We start from the raw sequence: 23,771 nt of genomic DNA, 5'->3' as shown, positions 1-23,771 counted from the left end.
TAACTTCAATATATATACTTACTTTCTGCAAAGTTTCAATGTTGTACATAAAAAACTGTAGGAGGAGTTGATTTCACAAAATTTCCCCAACCGCCCGTCCGCCCGAACTTCACCATACTATAGACCGGATTTGCACTTCGTGCAACCCGGCCAAAACTGACCATACGCAGAACAAGCTCTTAAACACCATACGTAGGTGACAATGGAACATTGCTACATAAATATGGGAAGTTGACGATGGAGAAGCTGAAGTCAACCCGTTAGTCATAAAGTTGAGTTGTTAATTTGCCATTAATATCTATTTTCAATAAAATATCTAAATATGGAACAGAAGTGGACTAATGTAAAACTAAGGAAGTCCAGAAATTGTTGAATGATTTGACGGACAATAACATTTATTTTTAAATAACCGTGCAAAAACCTGAAACAGAGGTCGCAATAAATCAAAATTGCAACGTACACATGTAATCTAGGGCGATCCACAAAGATGCTTCACAGCAAGTCTCAGCTTAATATGTGCCAGAGAAATGAAAATGAAGAGAAAACCCAAAACAGCTGGACTACCCGTCTAACGACAGTCCACCCTCTGCAATAGGAGAACAAATAGGGTTGTACTCGAGTATTTACGGGGACTCCATCCTGTCTATACTTCGAATAGTCTAGTCAATCTAGCAAATCACCTCAAAGTAATTGCAACAGACACAAACTCGATGGAATTTAATAAACAAAAGCGTGGTTAACAACATACAAACAAAATCGGACAAAATCAGACAATGGGAAATATTTCAAATTTAGACTTAAACGTTTTAGTAAACCATCGATATTTTGTGGTGTTTACGACACGCCGTACACGTAAAGGGGGGTAACTTAACTGTGACAGTCATAGGAATAAAGTTATACACGACGATCTAAAGTGCATGTAATAAAAACACGATTAAACAGCTTTAAGTTAACAGTTGTATTAAAAAGGTGATTTTAAGACCTTCTATTTACATACAATATTTCTCAGCATCTCATATTCTTTGCCGACTTCCATTCCCGGGGAACGTTCGGAACAAAGCTTCAAAATATTTTGTTGGACCCTTTACTGAATTAATTTTAATTATGAAACACAATATTTACTTTAGAAGTTATGAATAATCAATTATAAATGAAATCTTAAAGAATTGGTGTCAATTTACAAGGGGGAATTACGTTTGTTAAAAAAGAAAGTATGGAAAGCCATTATGGTTAAACGTTTCAGTTATTTTGCATCTTCCTCATTTGAGCAAGCGTTTTGTATTAAAAACTTTTATAAAACTAAGTAAGTAAAGTAATTTTGCTTTCCTTTTTCAAATTCAGGTTTGGGGAGTCATTCATGGGTTATAATAATGACAATAAAACATTGATAATATAAATAATAAAAATCAATGTACGTAAACACTTGCGCTTAGTATCATGGTTTGATGTAAAATGAACAATCTTAGAATCTAGTAATTGCTCTTTCTAATTAGTCTTGGGCTCACGACTTGCGGAACCACATCTCCTATCAGCATGCGACTATCGCGCTAGACCGCTCGGCCATCTATTCAAGACAAATTAAACTTGTTTTCGATGACGATGGAATTCTCGCCACGCTGGCACACGATCATTGAGAATGGAAATGGGATACAGTTATTTATCGTAAATAGAGGATCATCCAAAATGCGCATTGTATTTGAAATGTTTTTATATAAAGCATAGAAATAGCAACGAACTCTAAACATAACTGCCCTAAGAGACGAGATCAATGTCGGATGAAAATTTAAATTCAATTAGTTAGGGGAAGGCGGATAAAAACTCCTGTAACTTTCTGTCATCCGACATCGATTACACTTTAGTGGAAAAAGGAAAAAGACAAGCGACTGTTCAATACCATATAATGTAACATAAATGAACACTTAATAGATTTAATGTACACTTTCATTTGTGAATAAACAGTAGAAAAGGTATACAGAGTGTTATTTATAATCGTACGTTTCTTTTATTGTTGTTCGATTAGTTTCAACATTTGTCATATTAAGTTTTAAGGGGGGTGGGGGGTCTTGATGAAGACTATGTGAACTTAATTTTTTTGTGAGACATTGAACTTGCCCCGAAGTGAAGAATATCGTTAAAACCAGACGTCTTTTTAGGAAACGAAGTTTGTCAATCCTTGTCATTTCTACATGCATTCACAGAATGCGACACGTCAAGAATGTTCGGCATCGGAACGGGTCCTGTACTTAAGAAAGCAATGAAATGTCAAAATGTAGACAAATTGCGAACAAATTCTGTATATGATTAGTTTTTAAATAGAGGCTGGCTACTCACAAACAAGTTGATGGTGCGGGGGTTTCAACCGTCTCGTTTAAAGTCAGCATTTCGCGAATTCTATGGTCGTTATAACAATCTGTTTTGCCAATACAACCTACCATTGGGTCAAATCTGTCCGACTTGTTTGATATCGATTGTTAGGCCGTTCTTGGCACAATGATTTTGATTTAGGGTAACTCCGTGTGCCTGATCAAGATATAAGGCTCACTGCGGGTGTAACCGGTCAACAGGGGGTGCTTCCTCCTCATAGGCACATGATCCCACTTCTGGTATATCCAAGGGTCCGTGTTTACCCACCTCTCTATTTTGTATTGCTTATAGGAGTTACGAGATTGATCACTGTTCGTTATCTTCACCTTCCTAAATGAGGAATCCATAGGGAAAAAGATATCTTCTGGTGTCGATCGCATATCGACTTTGTACGATGGAATACCATAGAGACACTTATAGGAGATTTGCTTTGTGAAGTATTGTCTAACACAATATAATTTTTACAAGTTCAGTCATTGCCACTAAGTACTAACTACAGCTGCAGGAGAGGAGCACTGCAAGAATTTTCCTAAGTCATAGAGTGGACTAAAGGAATGATTAATTTGGATGCAAGGTGAAGATAACGAACAGTGATCAATCTCATAACTCCTACAAGCAATACAAAATAGATAGTTGGGCAAACACGGACCCCTCGGATCCTTCGAACTGGGGCTTATCACTGCTTTCAGCAATTGTATCCGTTAAAACTAAATTACAAGTCGCGCCAGATAAACATTTGAACGTTATTCGCTGTAAATGCAAGGCAAATTGACACTAGCCGGTGTACTTGTAAAAACATGGACTGAACTGTACTGCAATTACTCAAATGATCACTTATATAATTATCAGTCACGTAGCAACAATTGCTCTACCCCTTTTTATCAAAATTGATTAATTTTTACGTACAGATGTCGATTTTTAGACAGATTGGTTGCCCTCCCTCCTCTTTTGTTTTAAAAATATAGCATTATCGTGAACTGTACACAGTGGAAGTGTAAAATTGAACTGAGAGAACAACCTTAGCCCCCCCCCCCCCCCCCACACACACACACCATCAAGGATTTTTATAACTTTGTATTAAAATTTACTTGTCAATTTTCTGGCAATATTGTGAAATTATCCTCAACCCCCCCCTTTTTTTTTTACGATGCTGCGTACCTGACTCAATTTGCTTTTAATTTTAGGTGTCCATTGTTTTTAAAACAGATTACTTCTGAAATTCTCGGTATTAATTGCACAATAATTTGGATAGAACTAAACGTCAAATACGGCTATAACGCCCCCCCCCCCCCCCCCCCCCCAAACTCTAGAATGCAAAGTGAAGATAACGAACAGTGATCAATCTCATAACTCCTACAAGCAATACAAAATAGATAGTTGGGCAAACATGGACCCCTGGACACACCAGAGGTGGGATCAGGTGCCTAGGAGGAGTAAGCATCCCCTGTTGACCGTACAATTTGACGAAGTGCACGCATTAAAGATTTCTTTATAAAATCGAAAAAACTGAACCTTGTTTCGTCATAGATATGGTACAAACTGTTAAAACTCAGCTTAATAACGAATTTGGTAACGTAAGCTTTACTATACACTGTTTGTTTTAAAATACTACATGTATTTATGTAAAACATAGGACCGGAATGGTAAGCGCGCCTCTAACTTCCGATGTAAGGGGAGTATCTGGAAAAATGTAGGTCCTCTTTAACAGAAGGGGCATTTATTTTGTGTTAACAGTTTATTCTAATGTATAAATCTTCATGTGGTAACTCATATATGCCTAATAGACAGGAAAAAGTATTTTCTTCCAAAATCCAGTTTTTAACGATTTTTGTTGGAAAATGAAGATTTCAGCCCAAAATTCGGAAAGGGAAAATAAATTTTGGTGCAGAAAAGTTTAGTTGTGCATTTGGACGTTTTATTCTTAAATTTATAAGATCAATGTCATATCTTCTATAAAACAGTCATTTCCAGTTTTTCACTATTTTTGTTTTAGAAAAAGGTAAGTTTTCCTACCTAAAATGGTATTTCTTGTATATATTGCCAATAATATATGTATCTTACTTGTTGAACAGTTTATAAAATAAATTCTAACCTCAATTTTTTATTGGTACATTGTAGCCTCAAATGTAATAAAAAAAATGTGGGTTTTCTTCTTAAAATTTCAATCTTTAACAATTATATTTAAAATAGCAAGATTTTACCCAAAAATTACAGTCAAGGAAAGAAGATATTCTGCTGTCAAAAGTTTTAATCGAACAATTCAAGATTGAAATCTGAAATATGAAACTTATTTTTACTGTATGTAACATGAAATGGACCTTTTCTTCAATTTCCAGTTTTTAGCGATTTTCATGAAAAAACACATCATTTTACCCCAAAATTCCAATTTTCCCATTGAAATACAAAAGCCGATTTTTAATATGTTGTTTGCATGTGTTTTCTTGCATGAATAATCAAAATTTCATTTCTGTTGCAATTAGTTTGAGGTTTTGCTCATATATAATGGTACAGGGGTTTCAACAGTCTCGATTGAAGTCAGCATTTCGCAAATTCTATGGTCGTTATAACGATCTAGTTGGTCAATACAACCTCGCATTGGGTCAAATGCTGTCTGACGTGTTTCATACCGATTGTTAAGCCGTTCTTGGCACACTGATTTTGACTGCGGATAACTCCGTTTACCTGATCAGGATATAGGGCTCACGGCGGGTGTGACCATTCAACAGGGGATGCTGATCCCACTTCTGGTGTGTCCAGGGGTCCGTGTTTGCCCAACTATCTATTTTGTATTGCTTATAGGAGCTATGAGATTGATCACTGTTCGTTATCTTCACTTTGCATATGGCTAGATTGACTAGACTAGAAGGCCATGATCAGAATATTACGTTAAAGGTCAACTGAAACGAAATATAATTTTTACTATATTAAGTATGTATTTGCTTCTTTTATATCGTATAAAATGAGTGTGCGGGTTTGTTCGGTTCATTTTGGTCATATATCCACGATACGCGCGGATAAAGATAGTGCACCTGTGTCAGCAGAAAATATTGCGGGAGTTATGCCCCTTCACACGAACCCGCCATATTGAAACTAAGACGCTAATCAGCAGGTGACGTCCGGTAAACAACGAGTAAATACGGTGTTATGTGCGGCTCCTGACTGCAATGTTTAATATAGACAGAGAGTAGCAATGTTTAGTTTCCCCATACATAAAAAATTGCGGAGTTTGGGTGAGGAAAACAATGGATTGATTATTGGCCGTCGAAGCACTCTATCGTCAAAGTAAGCGGAACGTTAAATGTCTATATTGTGACGTCATGGATAATGTACAACAATGACCTGGAAAAAGTACGGGAAAATCATAGGCAATTATAAAAGACTATTAAGTTTTGGCTTAATGAAATGTTTTTCTTTTTCCCGTCTCTGAATAACACTGGTACATCCGAGTTTATAAAATGGGAAAATGTTAAATCGTTTTTTACCACACGTTTCCAGGTGTGCACTTAACTGGATTTGTCTGTATTCAGGTGTACTGATGTGCTGCTTATGTACACGTATACGGGCACGGAGAGTGTTGCCAGTTTCAGCAATGTAATATTCCTTGCATCCAGGACATGTGATGGCGTATATGACATCCTTTGTATCGCATGACATGTTAGCATTAACTTTAAATTCTCGTCCGTTAAAATTATAACTGATCCCTTCTGTACTGTAGTCACATGTACCGCATCGAGGGTCCGTACACTTTGACACTATAAGTACGGTCATCTAATTGGGAGGAACAAAGTATTCTCTTAAGATTTTTGGGCTGGCGTTTACTGCTAATAAAACGACAGTTCTTGTATATGCCTTTTGTTTGTTCATCTTCTCTAAGTAGCCTGTTTAATTCATAAACAATTGAATTGATGTTTTGATTTCTCGGATTATAAGTATGTACAAATGGTATTATTTCTCCGTCATTAGCACATCGTGTGTTTGAAAGTAGCTGTATCCTATCGCACTCCTTAGCCTTCATTATTCCATCGTCTACAAGTTGTTCTGGGTATTTTTGGCTTAATAAATACAATTTTAATTCCCCCAAGCGGATATCCCTCGTATCGATATTGCTGACAATGGTACAAATCCTTCTTGCGAGATTATATGGTATAGCTGTTTTAGTATGGTGGGGATGGCACGATCCGAAATGCGGGTATTGGTGTGTATCTGTGGGCTTATACATGTAATACACATGTAAATATCTCCATGCTGATACTATATATATATATATATATATATATATATATATATATATATATATAAAGCACAAACAATTATAACACCCAACCTTACGTTTACCCCTAGGATCTAAACGATACATGTGAAAATCAATTAATTAATATATAAAGCACTAAATAATCACAACTAGGTACTGAACATTTTCGCCCCAGCCCGGGGTCGAACCAGCGACGTACGGCACCCACCGCCTAGCAAGATTGTCAAACCAGTGCGCAAGTCCACTCGGCACTGGTTTGACAATCTTGCTAGGCGGTGGGTGCCGTACGTCGCTGGTTCGACCCCGGGCTGGGGCGAAAATTTTCAGTACCTAGTTGTGATTATTTAGTGCTTTATATATATATATATATATATATATATATATATATATGCAAGGTGAAGATAACGAACAGTGATCAATCTCATAACTCTTACAAGCAATACAAAATAGATAGTTGGGCAAACACGGACCCCTGGACACACCAGAAGTGGGATCAGGTGCCTAGGAGGAGTAAGCATCCCCTGTTGACCGGTCACACCCGCCGTGAGCCCCATATCTTGATCAGGTAAACGGAGTTATCCGCAGTCAAAATCAGTGTGCCAAGAACGGCTTAACAATCGGTATGAAACACGTCAGACAGCATTTGACCCAATGCGAGGTTGTATTGACGAACTAGATCGTTATAACGACCATAGAATTTGCGAAATGCTGACTTCAATCGAGACTGTTGAAATCCCTGTACCATCAACTTGTTTGTCAGTAGCTTACCTCGATTTAAAAACTGACTATACTCAGAACAAGCTCTTGCATATCGAATCAGTTGAGATATATAAACACCATATGCAGGTGATAATGGAATATTGCTACATAAATGTGGGAAGTTGACGATGGAGAAGCTGAAATCATCCCGTTTGTCAAACAGTTGAGTTGTTAGTTTGCCGTTAATGCCTACTTTCAATAAAATATCTAAGTATGAAGCAGAAGTGGACGACTCTGTGGTGTCCTTTATTTCGAGCTCACAGGGATATATCAAATCGACATATGAATGAAAGCTATCATTGTTAATAGACAAAATGTCATCGATATATCTAAAAGTCGAATTGAAGGTCACAGCGAGATTTTTTCTTCTCACGTAGAAGTTTTTGAATAAATTCTGCTTCATATGAATATAAAAACAGGTCCGCTAACAAAGGAGCACAATTCGTGCCCATGGGAATTCCAACAGACTGTTGGAAGACCTGATCACCAAAGACCACGAAGATATTGTCAATGAGGAACTCTAGCATATTTTTTATTTCAACTTCAGAGTACTTGTGCGTGGAATCAGAGTGGTGTTTAAGAAAGTAAGTTTTTGAATGACCGATCACTAGATATGAATATTTCCGTTTTCCGTTTTTGTTGAAGAAGCAACTGTCTATGATGTCAAAAAGTCTAGTCTTTAATTTATCGTGAGGAATGGTCGTGTATAGTGTTGAAAAGTCATAGGTTTTAATGCTATTGATTTGGGAAAAATTCTGTGATTTCAAGTTTACTAAAAGTTCTTTAGAATGTTTTAGAATCCACATTTCATTAACACCACTTCTGGCATATGTAGTCGCACAATAAGTTTGAAGTTTCTCCTTCATAGCTGTTAACATTTTCGTGAGGAGCAAAGATAGGGACTTGGTAGAGCACTTACTGGATCCAGCAATGTATCTTTGTTTGTAAGGGTTTTTATGTAGTTTAGGATATATATATATATCCATGCTGATACTATGCAAATTTCCCAAGTTACAGAACCAAAATAAACAAAAAGAAGCAATTTTACAATTTACTAAATAGATAGTGAAATTAATAAATGAATATTTCTTACAACCATATTTTTGATAATATTCTTATAATTATGAGATGAAAAAGTAAACTTGTATCACTAAATAAATTCAGTTGTTGGAAAAAGAAACCGAATATATGTATAAATTTTACATGTAGGTCAACTTGGCATACTTATTTTCATTTTTTTTTTCTACTAATTTGCATTAAATTATTTGAAATACTTGAATAAATTAGCAATTTTGATGAAGAAAATCAGTATATGCACCCAGGGGTGCATGAGCCGAGTTGCATGGGATACATTGTAAAGCCAGGAATGACGTGGTATATTTACAATTGTGAAGAACTAATTTCAGTTTTAAACTTTTCGAGTTACTGTCCAGAAACCATATTTGTCTGAAGTTTACAATCTATATTCGATCACTGTGACCTTGACTTTGTTCTCCAAAATCAATAGGGGCCTTGCTTTGCTGGTATCCAACAATATATCCAAGTTTCATTTGATTCAAATTAAAAAAAATTCGAGTTATCCTCTGGAAACGAAAATCCTTTTGGAATTTTAAATCTATTTTCGGTCACTGTGACCTTGACCTTTGACCCATTTTCTCCAAAGTCAATAGGGGTCTTCCGTACCTGGTACATAACAATATCTTCAAGTGTCATTTGATTCGGATTTAAACTTTCTGAGTTATCATCCGGAAACCAAATATTTCTGAAATTTTCATTCTATATTCGGTCACTGTGACCTTGACCTTTGTTCTCCAAAATAAATAGGGGTCTTCCTTACCTGGTACCCAACAATATATCAAAGTTTCATCCGGAAACCAAATTTTCATTCTATTTTCGGTTACTGTGACCTTGACCTTTGACCATTTTTCTCCAAAATCAGTAGGGGTCTTCCTTACCTAGTACCCAACAATATATCAAAGTTTCATTTGATTAGATTGTAAACTTTTTGAGTTATCATCCGGAAACCAATTGTTGACGCCCAACCGCCCGCCCGGCTAAAATATTAAAGAACATTGGTATTAAATAGTATAGACATTTATTTTACAGTGCTTCATCAATATGAAAATTTATTTTCTGCGACATTGGAATTTTTTGTTTTTCTTCACCTCAAATATCTACATTTTCTAAATTGACCCATATAATTAGTATGAATGTGAGTGGATATTCATAATACTAGACAAAAAGTACACGTTTATTGAATTGTAACGTTTTGTTATCATTTTAATAAAAATCATCAGACATAATATGAAATTGTATTTCAGATTAAGCTATGGAATTGATGAGTTTGGCTCCTACAGAAATTCCAGGAAGTTACGTAGTGGATGTTGTTGGTAATTCTCCTGCCCCGATCACAAATTCCTACCAACATGTGTCAAACTCAGGTGACTAGGGCCTGTAGACCTTTTGGGTTTAACCCAAATTACATATTATATGTAAATTGATGATATATATTATGTACAATATAAAAACTGAACATCAAACTATGTTTTCTTGTTTATATTTATTTATATATCACTTATGAGAAATGCATTAAAAATTTATAACACATTTAAATTAATATCAAAGGGTATTTAAATCCACAGTACTGTCGTGATGGAATGATTTTTTATAGTCACAACACTAGGATAGAAAAACTTTCCGATTGTTTTTCTCAAGCCATTACCAGATCTCCAATCTGCACGATGTCTGTAAAATCTGTTAAAAAATTAAAAAGAATTTTAATATTTCAAAAATAATTGACGACTTTCATCTAACAAAAAAAAAGGGGGAGAGTACAATGAATATGAATGATTTTTCAGGAATTAATTTCTAAAAGAAATGCTTAAACATAAATTGATATAAAATGTACACATGGTTAGACAGTAAAATAGGTAAATGTAAGAGATGTATTTTAATACCATATTTTTATGTATATGTTAGAAAAAGAAAAAAAATATTTTAGCATAGCTAGGATTCGAACCGGGGTTGTTGTGGTCTGGAATTTTTTTTTTGTTTTGTTTTGTTTTTTGGGTTTTTTTTGTGTTTACCACTTGACCACTGTAGATTATATACGGTAGCAAAGTTGTTACGCAATAATTTTTTTTTTCATAGTCGCACTCTCAAAAATAATGCAGTCATGTATATTAAGTTTTGTGCAGATTCAGAGTAATGAAAATATTGTAACTTATATTTTGCATTATTTACATGTTTAAAATGGTATTGTTTTTGTAAGAGAAGTTTTTGAAATATGTCAAAAATTGGTCATAGAGATTATTTTTCTCGTGCACGCCATTTGTATTATGGTCTATAGCCAAACTGCACAAAGATTTTCCTGTATTATAAAGTACATTGTAAGTATTGATTAGAAATTGAGATGCATACAGAGTGTGTAGTATTTGTGTGATATATATTTTTAAGATATATTGTGTAATATGAAATTGGATTATTTAATAGCAATGTTGTCAAACTTTGCAAGTTGGGTGAAATATCAGAGTAATGCCGATTGCTTATCTATTATGATTTTATTCTTATTATCAAATTATTAAGATAAGGGTATTGTTTACAGATAGATCAGTCAATGCTTTGTCAGTACGCTAGTCTGTTTGTCTGTCTGTTATTTGGAGACGTTCTGGCATACCAGTGTTTCCCTATCTGGGGTAGGTATAATGGTCAGATAGTATGATATCTTGTATGCTTTATATTTTGTTTTTATTATTTATGAACCATGAACCTACATTGTAATATTTGTGCGTTATGAGATTGATCACTGTTCGTTATCTTCACCTTGCATTGATCACTGTTCGTTATCTTCACCTTGCATCTATTTCAGGAATAAAATCTTTCGAATCATTTTCATATCGTGCCGCCATATTGAAATATCAGGTTCGCCTATAGGGCAGATAACTCATACAATAAAATTTACTGGGTTGAAATTAACGATGTCGTATCTACCTGGATGATCGAAACAAAAATTATTCTTATGCGAAAACATTTAAGGAATGGTATTTTCTTACTGAATTTATTTGAAATTTGAAAAACGAACTTTGAAAATCGTTTCATTTGACCTTTAAGTCGATTAACAAAAATGTGAGAGCTGTGTTCGAAAGTGCAAATAAATTTATTAAATGGTTTTCTAAATTGAAACTAGCATCTAGATTATCAAATGGTTTGATAGGTTTTCTGGATAGGTATTTGATTTTGACTATTTTATTTGTACTAATTAACAACTGATACATACAAATTTTGTTTCATAACCGGTAGGGGTTATTCATACCAGCGCCGCATCAAATCGAAGACGTTTAACATAGGTGGGAACTGTTTCCGAAAGGCACATTACTGTAAACCAACTTTTAATCGCGTGTGAGAAAATTTCGCGAGAACCTCATCGTCGCTAACAAGTTTTTGAACGCCTGTCAAAATCTCAATCGCGAAAATTACTCGCCGCGAATTGTTTACCACAAATGAATCGTGAAATAAAATAGCCGCGAATAAAACTTGGTTTTCAGAAGGTGAGTGTTGCAGTGGGCGTTATGAAGGTAAAGAACCCTCACCGTTTCGACCTCGAGCGTCATGCAAAGGTACATGTAAGAAAAATGTTGCATTTCTCATACAGCTAGTGACGTCTCTTGAAAAGGTCTTAAATGAATGGTGAAGATAACGAATAGTGGTCAATTTCGTAACTCCTATAAGAAATACAAAATAGAGAGATGGGTAAACACGGACCCCTGGATGTTCTAAAGGTGGAATCAGGTGCCTAGGAGAAGTACACATCCTCTGTCGACCGGTGACACCCGTCGTGTGCCCTATATCCTGATCAGGTAAATGGAGTTATCCGTAGTCAAAATCAGTGTGCTAAGAATGGCCTAACAATCAATATGAAACGATGTTCAGTAATCAATCTTATAACTCCTATGAGCAATACAAAATAGAGCGTTGGGCAAACAGGGACCCCTGGAAACACCAGAGATGGAATGAGTGGGACGTAAAAGATTGTACAAACAATTGCTACTAATTATCTACACCTGGGACAATGTACATGTACTTAAACTGTTTGGTTTTTTAAAATCTCAGAGAGGATATGATTGTATACAACAACGACTGCAGGATCTGACTCAACCTTACATACAATGAATCTGATTCCATTTCGTGGTGAAAAGTGTTAAAACTAATAACGAGAGTTCATATTCAGATGCTTGACCGCACTTGGTTCAAGCACCGCAGTTTTGTAGACATCTTCTCACTCCAAACCTATATTCACATGAAGACTGATAACTATAACACATGGGGGATTTAATATGCTATAGAATTTGCTGACAAAAGCAATAAGTATTGCTGAAACATGGCGTGAAAATACCGGAAAGTTGACTCTTCACCGGAAAGTTGAGTCTTCACAAGATTTTCTACATCCTCCAAAGTCGTGATAAAAAACGGGAGTATATATGTGTCCGATTCTTTCAGAGCAAAATGACATTCATGTTTCGAAAACTACGTGACATGAAAACGACTCAGACCCATGACGTTTTACATGCAAAAACCCTTACAAAAAGAAAGATACATCTACCAAGCTCCTCACGAAAATATTAATCACTGTGAAGAGGAAACTTCAAACGTAGAGTGCGACTACTTATTCCAAAAGAGGTGTAAATCAAATGTGGATTCTAATAAAAAAGACTTTCAGTAAATTTGAAATCGCAAAACTTGTCACAAATCAACATCAAAACGTATGACTTTTCAACACTTTACACAACCATTCCTTATGATAAATTAAAGACTAGATTTTTTGACATAGACGCTTTTTTATTATATGTTACCTTGGCCTCACTATTTCCTATTTGATTGATTAAATATTGTCTAACGTCCCTCTCGAGAATCTGTCTCCATTCACTCATTTGGAGACGTCACCAATACCGGCGAAGGTTATTTACACAACCATTCCTTACGATAAATTAAAGACTAGACTTGTTTACATAGACACTTGCCTCAAAAATGGACAACGCAAATATTCATATCTAGTGATCAGTCATCCAAAAAATTACTTGGTTAAACACTACTCTGATATCAAGCACAAATACTCTGAAGTTGAAATTAAAAAAATATACTGGACTTCCTCATTTACAATATCTTTGTAGTTTTTTGGTGATCAGGTCTTCCTACAGTCTAATGGAATTCTCGTGGGCAGGAATTGTGCTTTTTTGTTAGCTGATTTTCTATTCCCATGAAGCAGACTTTATTCAAAAACTTCTCCGTGAGCAGAAAAAAAACATCTCGAGAGGGACGTACAACAATAATCAATCAATCCATATGAGTGAAAGATTCTCGAGAGACGTTAAACAATATTTAATCAATCAAATAGGAAATAGTGAGGCAAAGGTAACAGAAATATTGGATGACAATATACAGTCCCCTACCGGTTGCAAAAGTTACTGTACCACAACAATAATCAAAGTTCACTATGTAGGTTATGGTAAAAGCGAAGAATGGGGAACCAGGATAGGAATGGTTGAAAATCAACTACTATTCGAGTAGAGACTAGACCATGAAAAAAGACAAATTCATAATTAGGTTTAGGTCTTTAACCAGGTCAATAAACTGTGACATGTAGGTGATCATAAATAATTTAGCTATATTGTTGTATTACTATGCTAGAAGTTTTAATGATTGTAGTATTCTTATCTACAGAGATAAGAAACTTGGATGTAAACTAACAATACATGCTATTTTTGAACGTTCAAGGGCCATAACTTAATGGAAAATCAACGGACCGAGACGAAATTCAAACTTGATCTGTAACTTGTTATAGCAAAACAATGTAACAAATATCAAATGAATACCTGCAAGCACAACCAAAAAACGTCTGGAAAACTTATTAGTCATGCACATTTCCTAAGTCCAAGGGTCATGACTAACTGAAAAATCAACGGACGGGACCAAATTCAAACTTGATCTGTAACTTGTTATGGCAAAGCAATATACCAAATATGAAATGAATATCTGCAAGAACAGAGAAAAAGAGTGCGGAAAACTGGACTGGCGGACGGACCTAAAGTCCCCTTAGAAATCATACACAATGTATACATGAAAGGTGGGCCTCCGTGGCCGAGTGGTTAGAGCATCGAGCTCAAAACCACACGGCCTCTCACCTCTGGTCGGCGCGGGTTCGAATCCTGCTCGCGCCGGTAAGTGAGAAAGTTTCTCGGTTTACTTTCGAAAGGTCGGTGATCTCTTCCCAGGTACATTGTATCTGGGTTCTCTCTTCCACCAAGAAAAATTGGGCGCCACTAGATAACTGAAAAATTGTTGAGTGTGGCGATAAACAACAATAAACAAACAAACATACATGAAATATGAAGATAACACGAACAGTGATCAATCTCATAACTCCTATCAACAATACAAATTAGAGAGTTGGGCAAAGCACGGACCCTTGGGTATACTAGATGTAGGATCAGGTGCCTAGGAGGAGTAAGCATCCCCTGTCGACCGGTCATACCCGCAGTCATCTTCACAAGTCAAGGGTTATTGATTCGTTACCTCGCATTAACCCTTGACATCAGTCGCTATTTAAGAGTTGGGCTCGAGAAGAAGCACATGATTGGTTTGCAGCCTGAAGCTGCAAACCAATCAGACAACGGCTTTTATAATCGGTCGAAAACAACTAACTTGTGAAGATGACCCGCAGTGAGTCCTATATCTTTATCAGGTAAACGGAGTTATCCGTAGTCAAAATCACCTGCACCATCAACTTGTTTGTCAGTAGCCTGCGTCGATTTAAAAACTGACCATAAGCAGAACAAGCTCTTGCGTATCGAATCAGTTGAGAGATTTAAACACCATATGCAGGTGATAATGAAATATTGCTACATAAATATGTGAAGTCGATGATGGAGAAGCTGAAATCGTCCCGTTTGTCATAAAGTTGTGTTGTTAGTTTGCCGTTAATATCATGTATACCATATTCTCCTGACCAAGATGATATGTGATCGATGGAAATTTGTTTTCGTTTGCCATGTTCAACATGCACGACTGTATTTGAACTCTGTGACGTTTTTAAGAAGACATTTCAACCCTTGTTGTGCGCATGACAAAACATAGCTACAGTGCTCGAATTTCGAAATGAAAAATAAAATTACTTACGCCTACTTCTTATTACATTCCAATTACCAATAAGAAAGTGAAAAAACTTGTAAATATAATCTAATATTTATTATACACAAAAAAGTCTATTAAACACCGACCGTTGCAGTATTACATTTACAAATTTTCTTGTATTCCGTAGTGAATTAATTAGTCGGTTTGTCACTATGAGATTGATTTGTATGATCAAAGAATGATAACTCTTAACGAAGGCATATACTACTTATATAACTGTATCGTTGTATTTCGCAGCTTCTTATGATGCTATTGGATCAACGATTATTAATAAACATAAAACCAAAAGATCAGTACTGCCCTATATCTTACTAGGTTGGTTAAATTACCTCCTCCTCTGTCAGACGAGAACGAAAATGCTAGTAACCGTCAATGTTTGAATTTCACCTATCCAGCAATTTATACATAGTTGTTTCAAATAATCATGGTCTCGACCTGTTGTCTTTAAATACAAAGAAAAATTACTGTATTCATAACTCCGTGTACCCGATAGAGATATACATGATGGTTCACAGCGGGCGACCGGTCAACAGGGGGTGCTTACTTCTTCTAGGCACCCGACTCCACCTCTGGTGTGTCCAGGGATCCGTGTTCATCTTACCCTTAATTCTGTATTCTTTACCAGAGTTCCCGAAACGCGCCGGTCCATCGGGCATCCCCGATAAATTTTGAATGGGGCCGGCAAAATCCAAATTTTATCGGTCAAAATGTCCGGCAGATTTTATGGACTATTTTGAAATTTAAAAACATCTGAACAAATATAACTAAATGTAATAGTCATTTTATTAGTTACAAAAAATAACTATTAATTAAAAGTGGAGGGAAAAGCCAAACAAACGCGTAGTTTTATTTTTTTAATCCGGATAAATTCGCGGGTTCTTTTTTTACACACGTACGACAATTTCCTATTGGAGTTGACCAACATTGGGCATGTGGCCGATAAAGTGGATTCGGGTGCCACAGGTACTAAAAGAAAAGAAAAAGACGGTCAGAAAGACAATGATGGGGATAAAGGAAGTAAGAGGGAAAGAAAATTCCACAAGAAATGGCTAGATGATTGGAAATGGCTGGTCTATGATGGATATATGATGTTTTGTAAAGTTTGCATCTCTTACGAGGAATCGGGGAAAAGTCGGTCAAAATATCCAATAAATTTTGTGAAAGGTTCAAATAACTTTAGAACTAGCGCTTTATTAGATCATGAGAAGTCGACTTTTCACAAAGATGCAACGGATTTTGAGACCACGAAAACGAATCCAAAGGAGGCACCAGCTAGAAGATCTTTGTTAGCTCTCAAAGAGCACAAGCGGAAAACTTTGGAACTTTACTTTAGAAACATCCATGGTATTGTTAAAAGTAAGAGACCGATTAGTGATTTTCTGTGGCTTAACAAGTTGGACATTGCTAAGGGTATCCTTGACAGTGGCGAGACGTACAATAACTGTAAAGCAGCTACTTGTTTTATGGAGAACATTGCAGAAGTCGAACGAGAGGGTATTTTAGAGTCAGTTAAAAATGCAAAGTTTTTCAGCCTCACAATGGATGGATCTACGGATGAAGCTTCAATAGAGCAGGAGACACTTTTTGTGAGATACTGTGTTCAAGGTGACGTTTGTACAAAATTTCTTACAATTGGAGAGCCAGCCTCAACTTCTTCTGCTGACTTGTACACTTTTGTTACCACTAATCTGAAGAAGCGTGAATTGAATAAGGGCATCTCATTGATTGGTTTTGGATGTGATGGTGCAGCAAATATGGTAAATATTTTAATTTTCAGCTGACACAAAACTTTTGAGCAACATTCAATAACAAGCTGTGAAAAAAAGTATAGAAACATAAGTTCTTTCTCAATAAGATTGAACAATTTTAAATTTGAATTACAATTATGGAACTTCATTTTAACAATTTTAGATGGGCAAAAAAGGAGGCCTGGTGACACTGCTGCAAAAGGATTTTCCAGAACTGTTGGCCTGTCATTGTTTGGCTCATAGACTAGAACTTTCTTTTCGTGACATGGTCAAGGGAGATAAAAAGTATGAGCGTCTGTCTACCCTACTCCTTGGTATATTCTACTTTTACAAAAGGAGCCCAAAGCAACGCAGTAATCTCAGACACACCTTTGAGGTAATTTGTTTTTACACTTTTTAAATATCTAAGTCCTGTAATAACTTAAAAGAGTACTGTGAATTGAATTGTATACTGAAAACTAAAATATTAATTAATATTTCTAAAGGTGATGAATGTAAAGGGCACACTTCCCCACAGAGTATCAGGCAGTTGCTGGATGCCACACATGCAAAGAGCATTAAAGTCGCTCTTTTCAAGTTTTCCTGGATATGTCTCTCATCTGCAGAATGAGTCGCATACCATCCCAAAGCAGAGGGTCTGGTGAAAATCATGTGCAACTTCCAAGTTATTGTTTATGCCACAGTGTTACTGGTACATGTATACCTAAATTTAAAGTAGTATTTCAGATAATTTGTTTACTGTCTACATTAGTATAGTAACAATTTGAAAATGAAATATGCAGTAAATTTGTTTTGTTGCTTGTAGGATGTCTTGAATCCACTGGTCAGACTATCCCTCTTTCTACAGTCCAAGGATGTGACACTAGCTGATGTCCATTTGATGGTACAATCCACTCTCAGCCATTTAAAATCTCTGGATCAGAAGTAAGATCTTTAATGTTGTAAGCAACATTATTTATGTGAAAAGAGAAAAATGAAAAGTGAATTGTCTCGAAATCTGTTTATTATATATGTAAATTAATTTTAGGAAGAGTGAGACTCTTTTAAACTTGGAAGAAACCAAGGAAGTTGCAGGCATGCCATTAACATCTGCAGGGCCCTTTGACAGTGATTCTTTAATTAAGAAAATGGTTACTGGCATGACAAAGGCAATAAGTATTAGATTTGCAGATCTTGGAGATGAAGTGAAATTTACAGAAATTGCCAACTTTAGAAACTGGCCGATGGAGGAATTGAAAGGTAATAATGATTAAATACTGTATTATAATAGCAAATGAGGTTACAAAATGATTTATGATATGTGGATTGTCTGTAAACAAACATCTAATGTGAACATTTCAGAAAATACCAGATATGTAAGTTTTTATCATAGAAATAGAAATAATATATGGTTGAGGTGTAGTTGGAGTGGGACTTTGCCTATGTATTTATGCATGCCCATGCTTCGGCTTTTTACCTGTATCTCACTCCGACACTAGCTACTAGCCTGTAACAAACCCACCCTGGCTCTTGCACTAACTACTAGCCTGTAACAAACACACTCCAGCACAATCCAGTGTAACATATTCATATTGACCTCATACAATAAACACAACAAATATATCTGTTAAATCAGTTTAGACTATGGATGTGATCATGTTGATGCTGTCACCAATCGATTTAAGGACACTTTAACTCAGCAAGGCGTGCATGTAGATGATTTGCAGGACCAGTGGTCCTTGCTTAAAACTCTTGTGCAAAAAAAGTACGTATTACACAATACCTATATTACAACACAAGTAACAACATTTATATTTTAACCTTTGTATATAACAATGCCAAAAGTTTATTATTTCTGTGGAAATTGCTTTCTGTCTGGTTTTAAGATATGGAAATAAGCTGAACACTGTTAAGTGGACACATGTTTGGAATTGCTTTTCTGACATGGGCATCCAGGACATTCTAACTGTTATGGACTTACTGCGTACACTCCCTGCCACTTCTGTTGTCAATGAGGCCTCCTTCAACCAGATGAAAATGACCAAGACAAACAGGAGACAGCGTTTGAGTAACAAGCACCTTGATGATTGCATGGTTATTCAGCTGGAGTCGACTGATATTTTGAACTTTGATCCAACAGAAGCAATTAATAAATGGATGGTAATTATAACATGTATTGTAATAGTTTAATTTTTGTTTTATTCGGTAGTTTGGATTTTAATCACGTATATATATATGATAATGAACATATTTTGTAGACATCAAGTAAGCAGCCAAGATGATTGACCTACGCTAGATCTACTTGCAACAAGAACAGCGAACAACAAGACGAAGACATTATGATTCAGGAAGTGACACAGGATGAGGAACCTAGGAATACAACAGTTGCTGAATCGGACCCTGAGACTGCAGATGACTGTGACTACGAGACGGACTGTGACTCTGACAACGAACAGACAGAAGACTTTAATGACAGAGCAATTGAACAAACTGTGCATGAAATGGAAATAGAAATAAATTATTAGTCCGATCTATGTTAATTTTATCTCTTTTTATTTAAAAGAACAATGTCCGGTAAATTTCACAATTGTCCGGTAAATTTTGAATATTTACCGGACAATTGTCCTACAGATTTTTTTTACTAGTTTCAGGAACTCTGCTTTACAGAAGTTATGGGATTGATCACTATTTGTTATCGTCAACTTTTCATGCCAGACATTGTACGCATGATATTGTTGTAGTATGTAAAGATTAAACCTTTTTAAAGTATTACATGATGTTTAACTAACAAGAATATCAGTAAACCTGACCAATAACTGTTAAAATACTTTTCAATGGGTTTTTTTCTACACAAATTGTATATGTTAATTGACCTTGACAAAATGACCTTGAGTGACTAAGTCATTTCCCTATTTATTATTTGAGTTATATATGACTAATACCTGTTCAAAAACCGTTGAAGACCTTTCCTCATACGTGTTCTGAGTGATCTTGACCTTGCAAAATGACCTTGATCCAACACATCAACAAGAGTCAGTGATTTTTTGTTGTTGGTTTTTTCAAACTACCACCCCTCCTTTTGAATTGGGAAAAATTAGCGACATTTTCCTCAAATTGGGAAAAATCACTCATAGTAAATTAAAATGGTAAAGATGCATAAAATAATCAAATTTATGTTTGAGGTTTATTTCAGATCTGATTTAAAATCATAAAATAAATATGTATTGGAAGTCACACCTTCTATAAATATCATTAACTTTTTCTAAGAAGCACTTGTTGTCTAATATCATAAAGAAAATAATAAATTATTAATTCACCAGCAATTGTACCCATAATCTTGTAAATCAAGTTTCCAGAATGTCTCTCCTGTTTGTATTTTTCGGATTTTAGTAAAACCCTATACTGTTGGCCACTTCCTGTTATTAGCCTGACCCTAAATATAATGGCGGTCAAACATGAAAGTGTCAACAATATGGCTTAATGTGTATCTGGAAACTATATACTTCGCTGCATATCTGCTTATATGGATGCCTTCATTGTTTTACATATTCTTTACAAAAGCTTTTTGCATGTGCAGTGGTTTCGAGAATAAAACTGAAGAAAAAAACGTATTTTGTTGCAATGCTCAAACACTCTTGTGTAGTCGTATAGTGTCAGGGCCCAGCTAAAAGTCAACCAAAAAATAATAGGCATTTTTCCGAGTTCATTTCTGCATATCTTGGGAAGTATACGGAATTTCGGGATGAACTTTGGTAGTAATGTAGATTGATTATGTATGATTAATTAAAATACAAAGTAGAATTTCATATCAATTAATTTATTGTTTTTACATCGGCTAACTTGGGTACCCTATATTTAGAGTTCTATACCTTTACTCTTTATATAGTAAATTCGAGCCCAAGCGATGCAATTGCCTGTGATGTGTTATGATATAATCATTTTTTTGTACTTGAAAGAAACAGGTGTAACAAAACTTTTAAATGAATAATATATACATGCAGGACATCAAAGTTTAAAAAAAAAAATAACATCTTATTCTTATATGCCCTGTTGTTTCACTGTACCAATCTACAAATAATTGCTCACTGGTTCAATCGTTAAATCTGATATCAATACCAAAAATTTTCATAGGTAGTAGTTATATGAAAATACGTGTATTAACCTGTGATAAACTATTTTGTGATGGTTCAAAGTCTTGACTGGAAACACAAAGGTCATCTATTCTATCAGTTACATGTACCTGCAAAGCAGAAAAAAGTAGTTCAAATTTAGAAACAATCTTACTATTATTCCTATGTCATCCTTCTTACATAATTTTTATTAAGAAGCATAAATATCATCAGCAACCATTCATCATAAATATTTGATGTAATAAATGCTCTGTTGTATCATAATACATGTAGGCAGACCAATACCACTTTGTCCCATATGCGACAAAATTAAAACGTTTTACCCCTTTAGAACAATAACACAGCTTTAAACAAAACAATTCTTGAGTTGCATATTTTTCTAACGCAATGGAACATAATTTCCATATTGTTTTTGTTTGAAGTGGATGATAGTTGGAGTTTGGAGTCCAAATGGCCTTACAAAAACTTACTGCAATTTTTGTAAAACAGAATAATGTTTAAGTATGAAACTGAGGAAAAAGTATCAGTACTGTGTACATTGTTTTCCAATCACAGCTTCCAGATGCACATGTATTCACTAAGGTGGTAGGGGTACACTAAAGAGCAACCTAAAATATAGAGACTTGGTACCATTCTTCCCAAGGAACAATAATAATGATAATATTAATGATTACTTTATTTGACATATTACAATTTTTCTTTAAAACTAGACTTGATATTTAAAAATACATCAGATAAACTAATAATGTTGCTCATGGGTATTATTTCTGTGCTATATTTTGGTTATCGGCCTTATATTTCAGGGATATCATATATTATTATACAACATGTACAATGTCATCTACCAATAAGACAATATGGCTTTCAAGCTAAGAACTTTCATTTAATGTAAAGATCACTGAATTTTTTATACCTGCATCTCTACATCTTTGAAATGCTTCCTCATTCCCCTTCCTAATATCTGTTCATCATTGCTCTGTGAAAAAGAATATTACATACATGTATATTTAGACATTCTTGTTTTGTTTTCAAAATCCCTTTATGTTAACTATTTATTTGTACATATACATGTAGATACACATAAAATAGTAATCCACAAATTGGCTATGAGTTTCAATGTTATGAACCTATTTAAACTGAACACCTGCTTTGACCAAACAAAGAGTTTAGTCTTTACATTGGTATTAATATGAATACTTATGTAAATGTAATGATATACCTTTGACAAACAAGTATCAAAATCTGTAACTACTTGAATGGATTATTTTGGTCGATTAGTACACAGCTTTCTTCTGCAATTGCCACAAACAGCTGGGGAAAAAAATGTCAAAAATTACATGCAAGTGCACACATTACATAAAAATTAATAGAATTCATGATATGTACCTGTCTTGACAGTAAACATTTCGATCCACAGGCCCAAACGAGTTTTGGGAGAATTTTCCAATTGCAGCAAGTACCATCAAATTTTATATTTCAACTATGGACAGTGGCAGTGATTCTGTTTATAGGCTTTTGAGGGGACAAGACAATAGACACCTGGCCCGGAGGTTATAAAACGTTTACCGTAGTCATACTCAAACTCAGCAATGTTTGTTTAGAGTACAACTCTGAGCAAACTCCAAGCGTCCTCGAAAAATCTTCAGCATGAACTCCATTTGAGTATGAGAATAATTTTATAAAAGTTTTATAACCTTCACTTATGAGTATGATTAACAGCACGGTGTTTGAGTTTGAGTATGAAAACATGCTCAAAAGGTTTTACAACCTCCAGGCCACCTATTAATATCCATAGCTTAAAAATGGACATGTATGTGGAGGTTGATTGATCAAAAGGTTGATTTGCTTGTGTTGAAATATGACTGATTAAGAATACTTTAATATATGTTATCATATACTTACGAGTTCCAACAGGTATAATGACACCACAATTCTCTCTGATTGAGACATTTGTAAAAGTTAATAGTTTGTATTTTCTCCTTGATTTTGATTATGGGTGTGTAGTGATGCATGCTGGAATTTCACAACAAATTCTTCTGCTTTTAAGATTTCTCTCAAGAATATGGGAGAAATGTGACGAACAAATATGGAATGAACATTCAGTGATATTGTCCGGTAATACACAGCATTCTGTTAGAACAATTTGTATGTCTTTTTCAGCATGATTTTTCAAAATAACTTCATCGTTCAAACATTCTATAGAGTCAACAAAGTAATTGAAATAGCAAGCCATCTTTCTCTTACATTTTCAGTTCTTTAAATCTCATAAAACACCTGTACCCCACTTAAATTCAATTCATATCGCCGTCTACCAAACTAGTAAACAAAACATTCATGGACTAAATACCTCCT

The 23,771-nt window shown here is 35.1% G+C and overlaps 1 protein-coding gene and 1 long non-coding RNA gene across 2 annotated transcripts; both read left to right on the top strand.

The window, feature by feature from the left end:
* The first annotated feature begins 11,943 nt into the window (after nucleotides 1-11,943).
* Nucleotides 11,944-17,920, top strand: LOC130047341 (zinc finger protein 862-like). Its single transcript, XM_056142028.1, has 4 exons — nucleotides 11,944-11,949; nucleotides 16,477-17,319; nucleotides 17,474-17,624; nucleotides 17,796-17,920. The coding sequence occupies exons 1-4, from the start codon at nucleotides 11,944-11,946 to the stop codon at nucleotides 17,918-17,920; spliced, it is 1,125 nt and encodes a 374-aa protein (XP_055998003.1).
* A 1,199-nt stretch (nucleotides 17,921-19,119) lies between these two features.
* Nucleotides 19,120-19,823, top strand: LOC130047438 (uncharacterized). Its single transcript, XR_008796335.1, has 2 exons — nucleotides 19,120-19,449; nucleotides 19,548-19,823. It is a non-coding gene; the product is annotated as an uncharacterized LOC130047438 (long non-coding RNA).
* The last annotated feature ends 3,948 nt before the right edge of the window (nucleotides 19,824-23,771 follow it).

This window comes from Ostrea edulis, chromosome 6, assembly GCF_947568905.1.
Source record: "Ostrea edulis chromosome 6, xbOstEdul1.1, whole genome shotgun sequence".
Classification (NCBI taxonomy): Eukaryota; Metazoa; Mollusca; class Bivalvia; order Ostreida; family Ostreidae; genus Ostrea; species Ostrea edulis.
The sequence above is the reverse complement of the archived record's forward strand: the minus strand, read 5'-3'. Positions and strand labels throughout refer to the sequence as shown.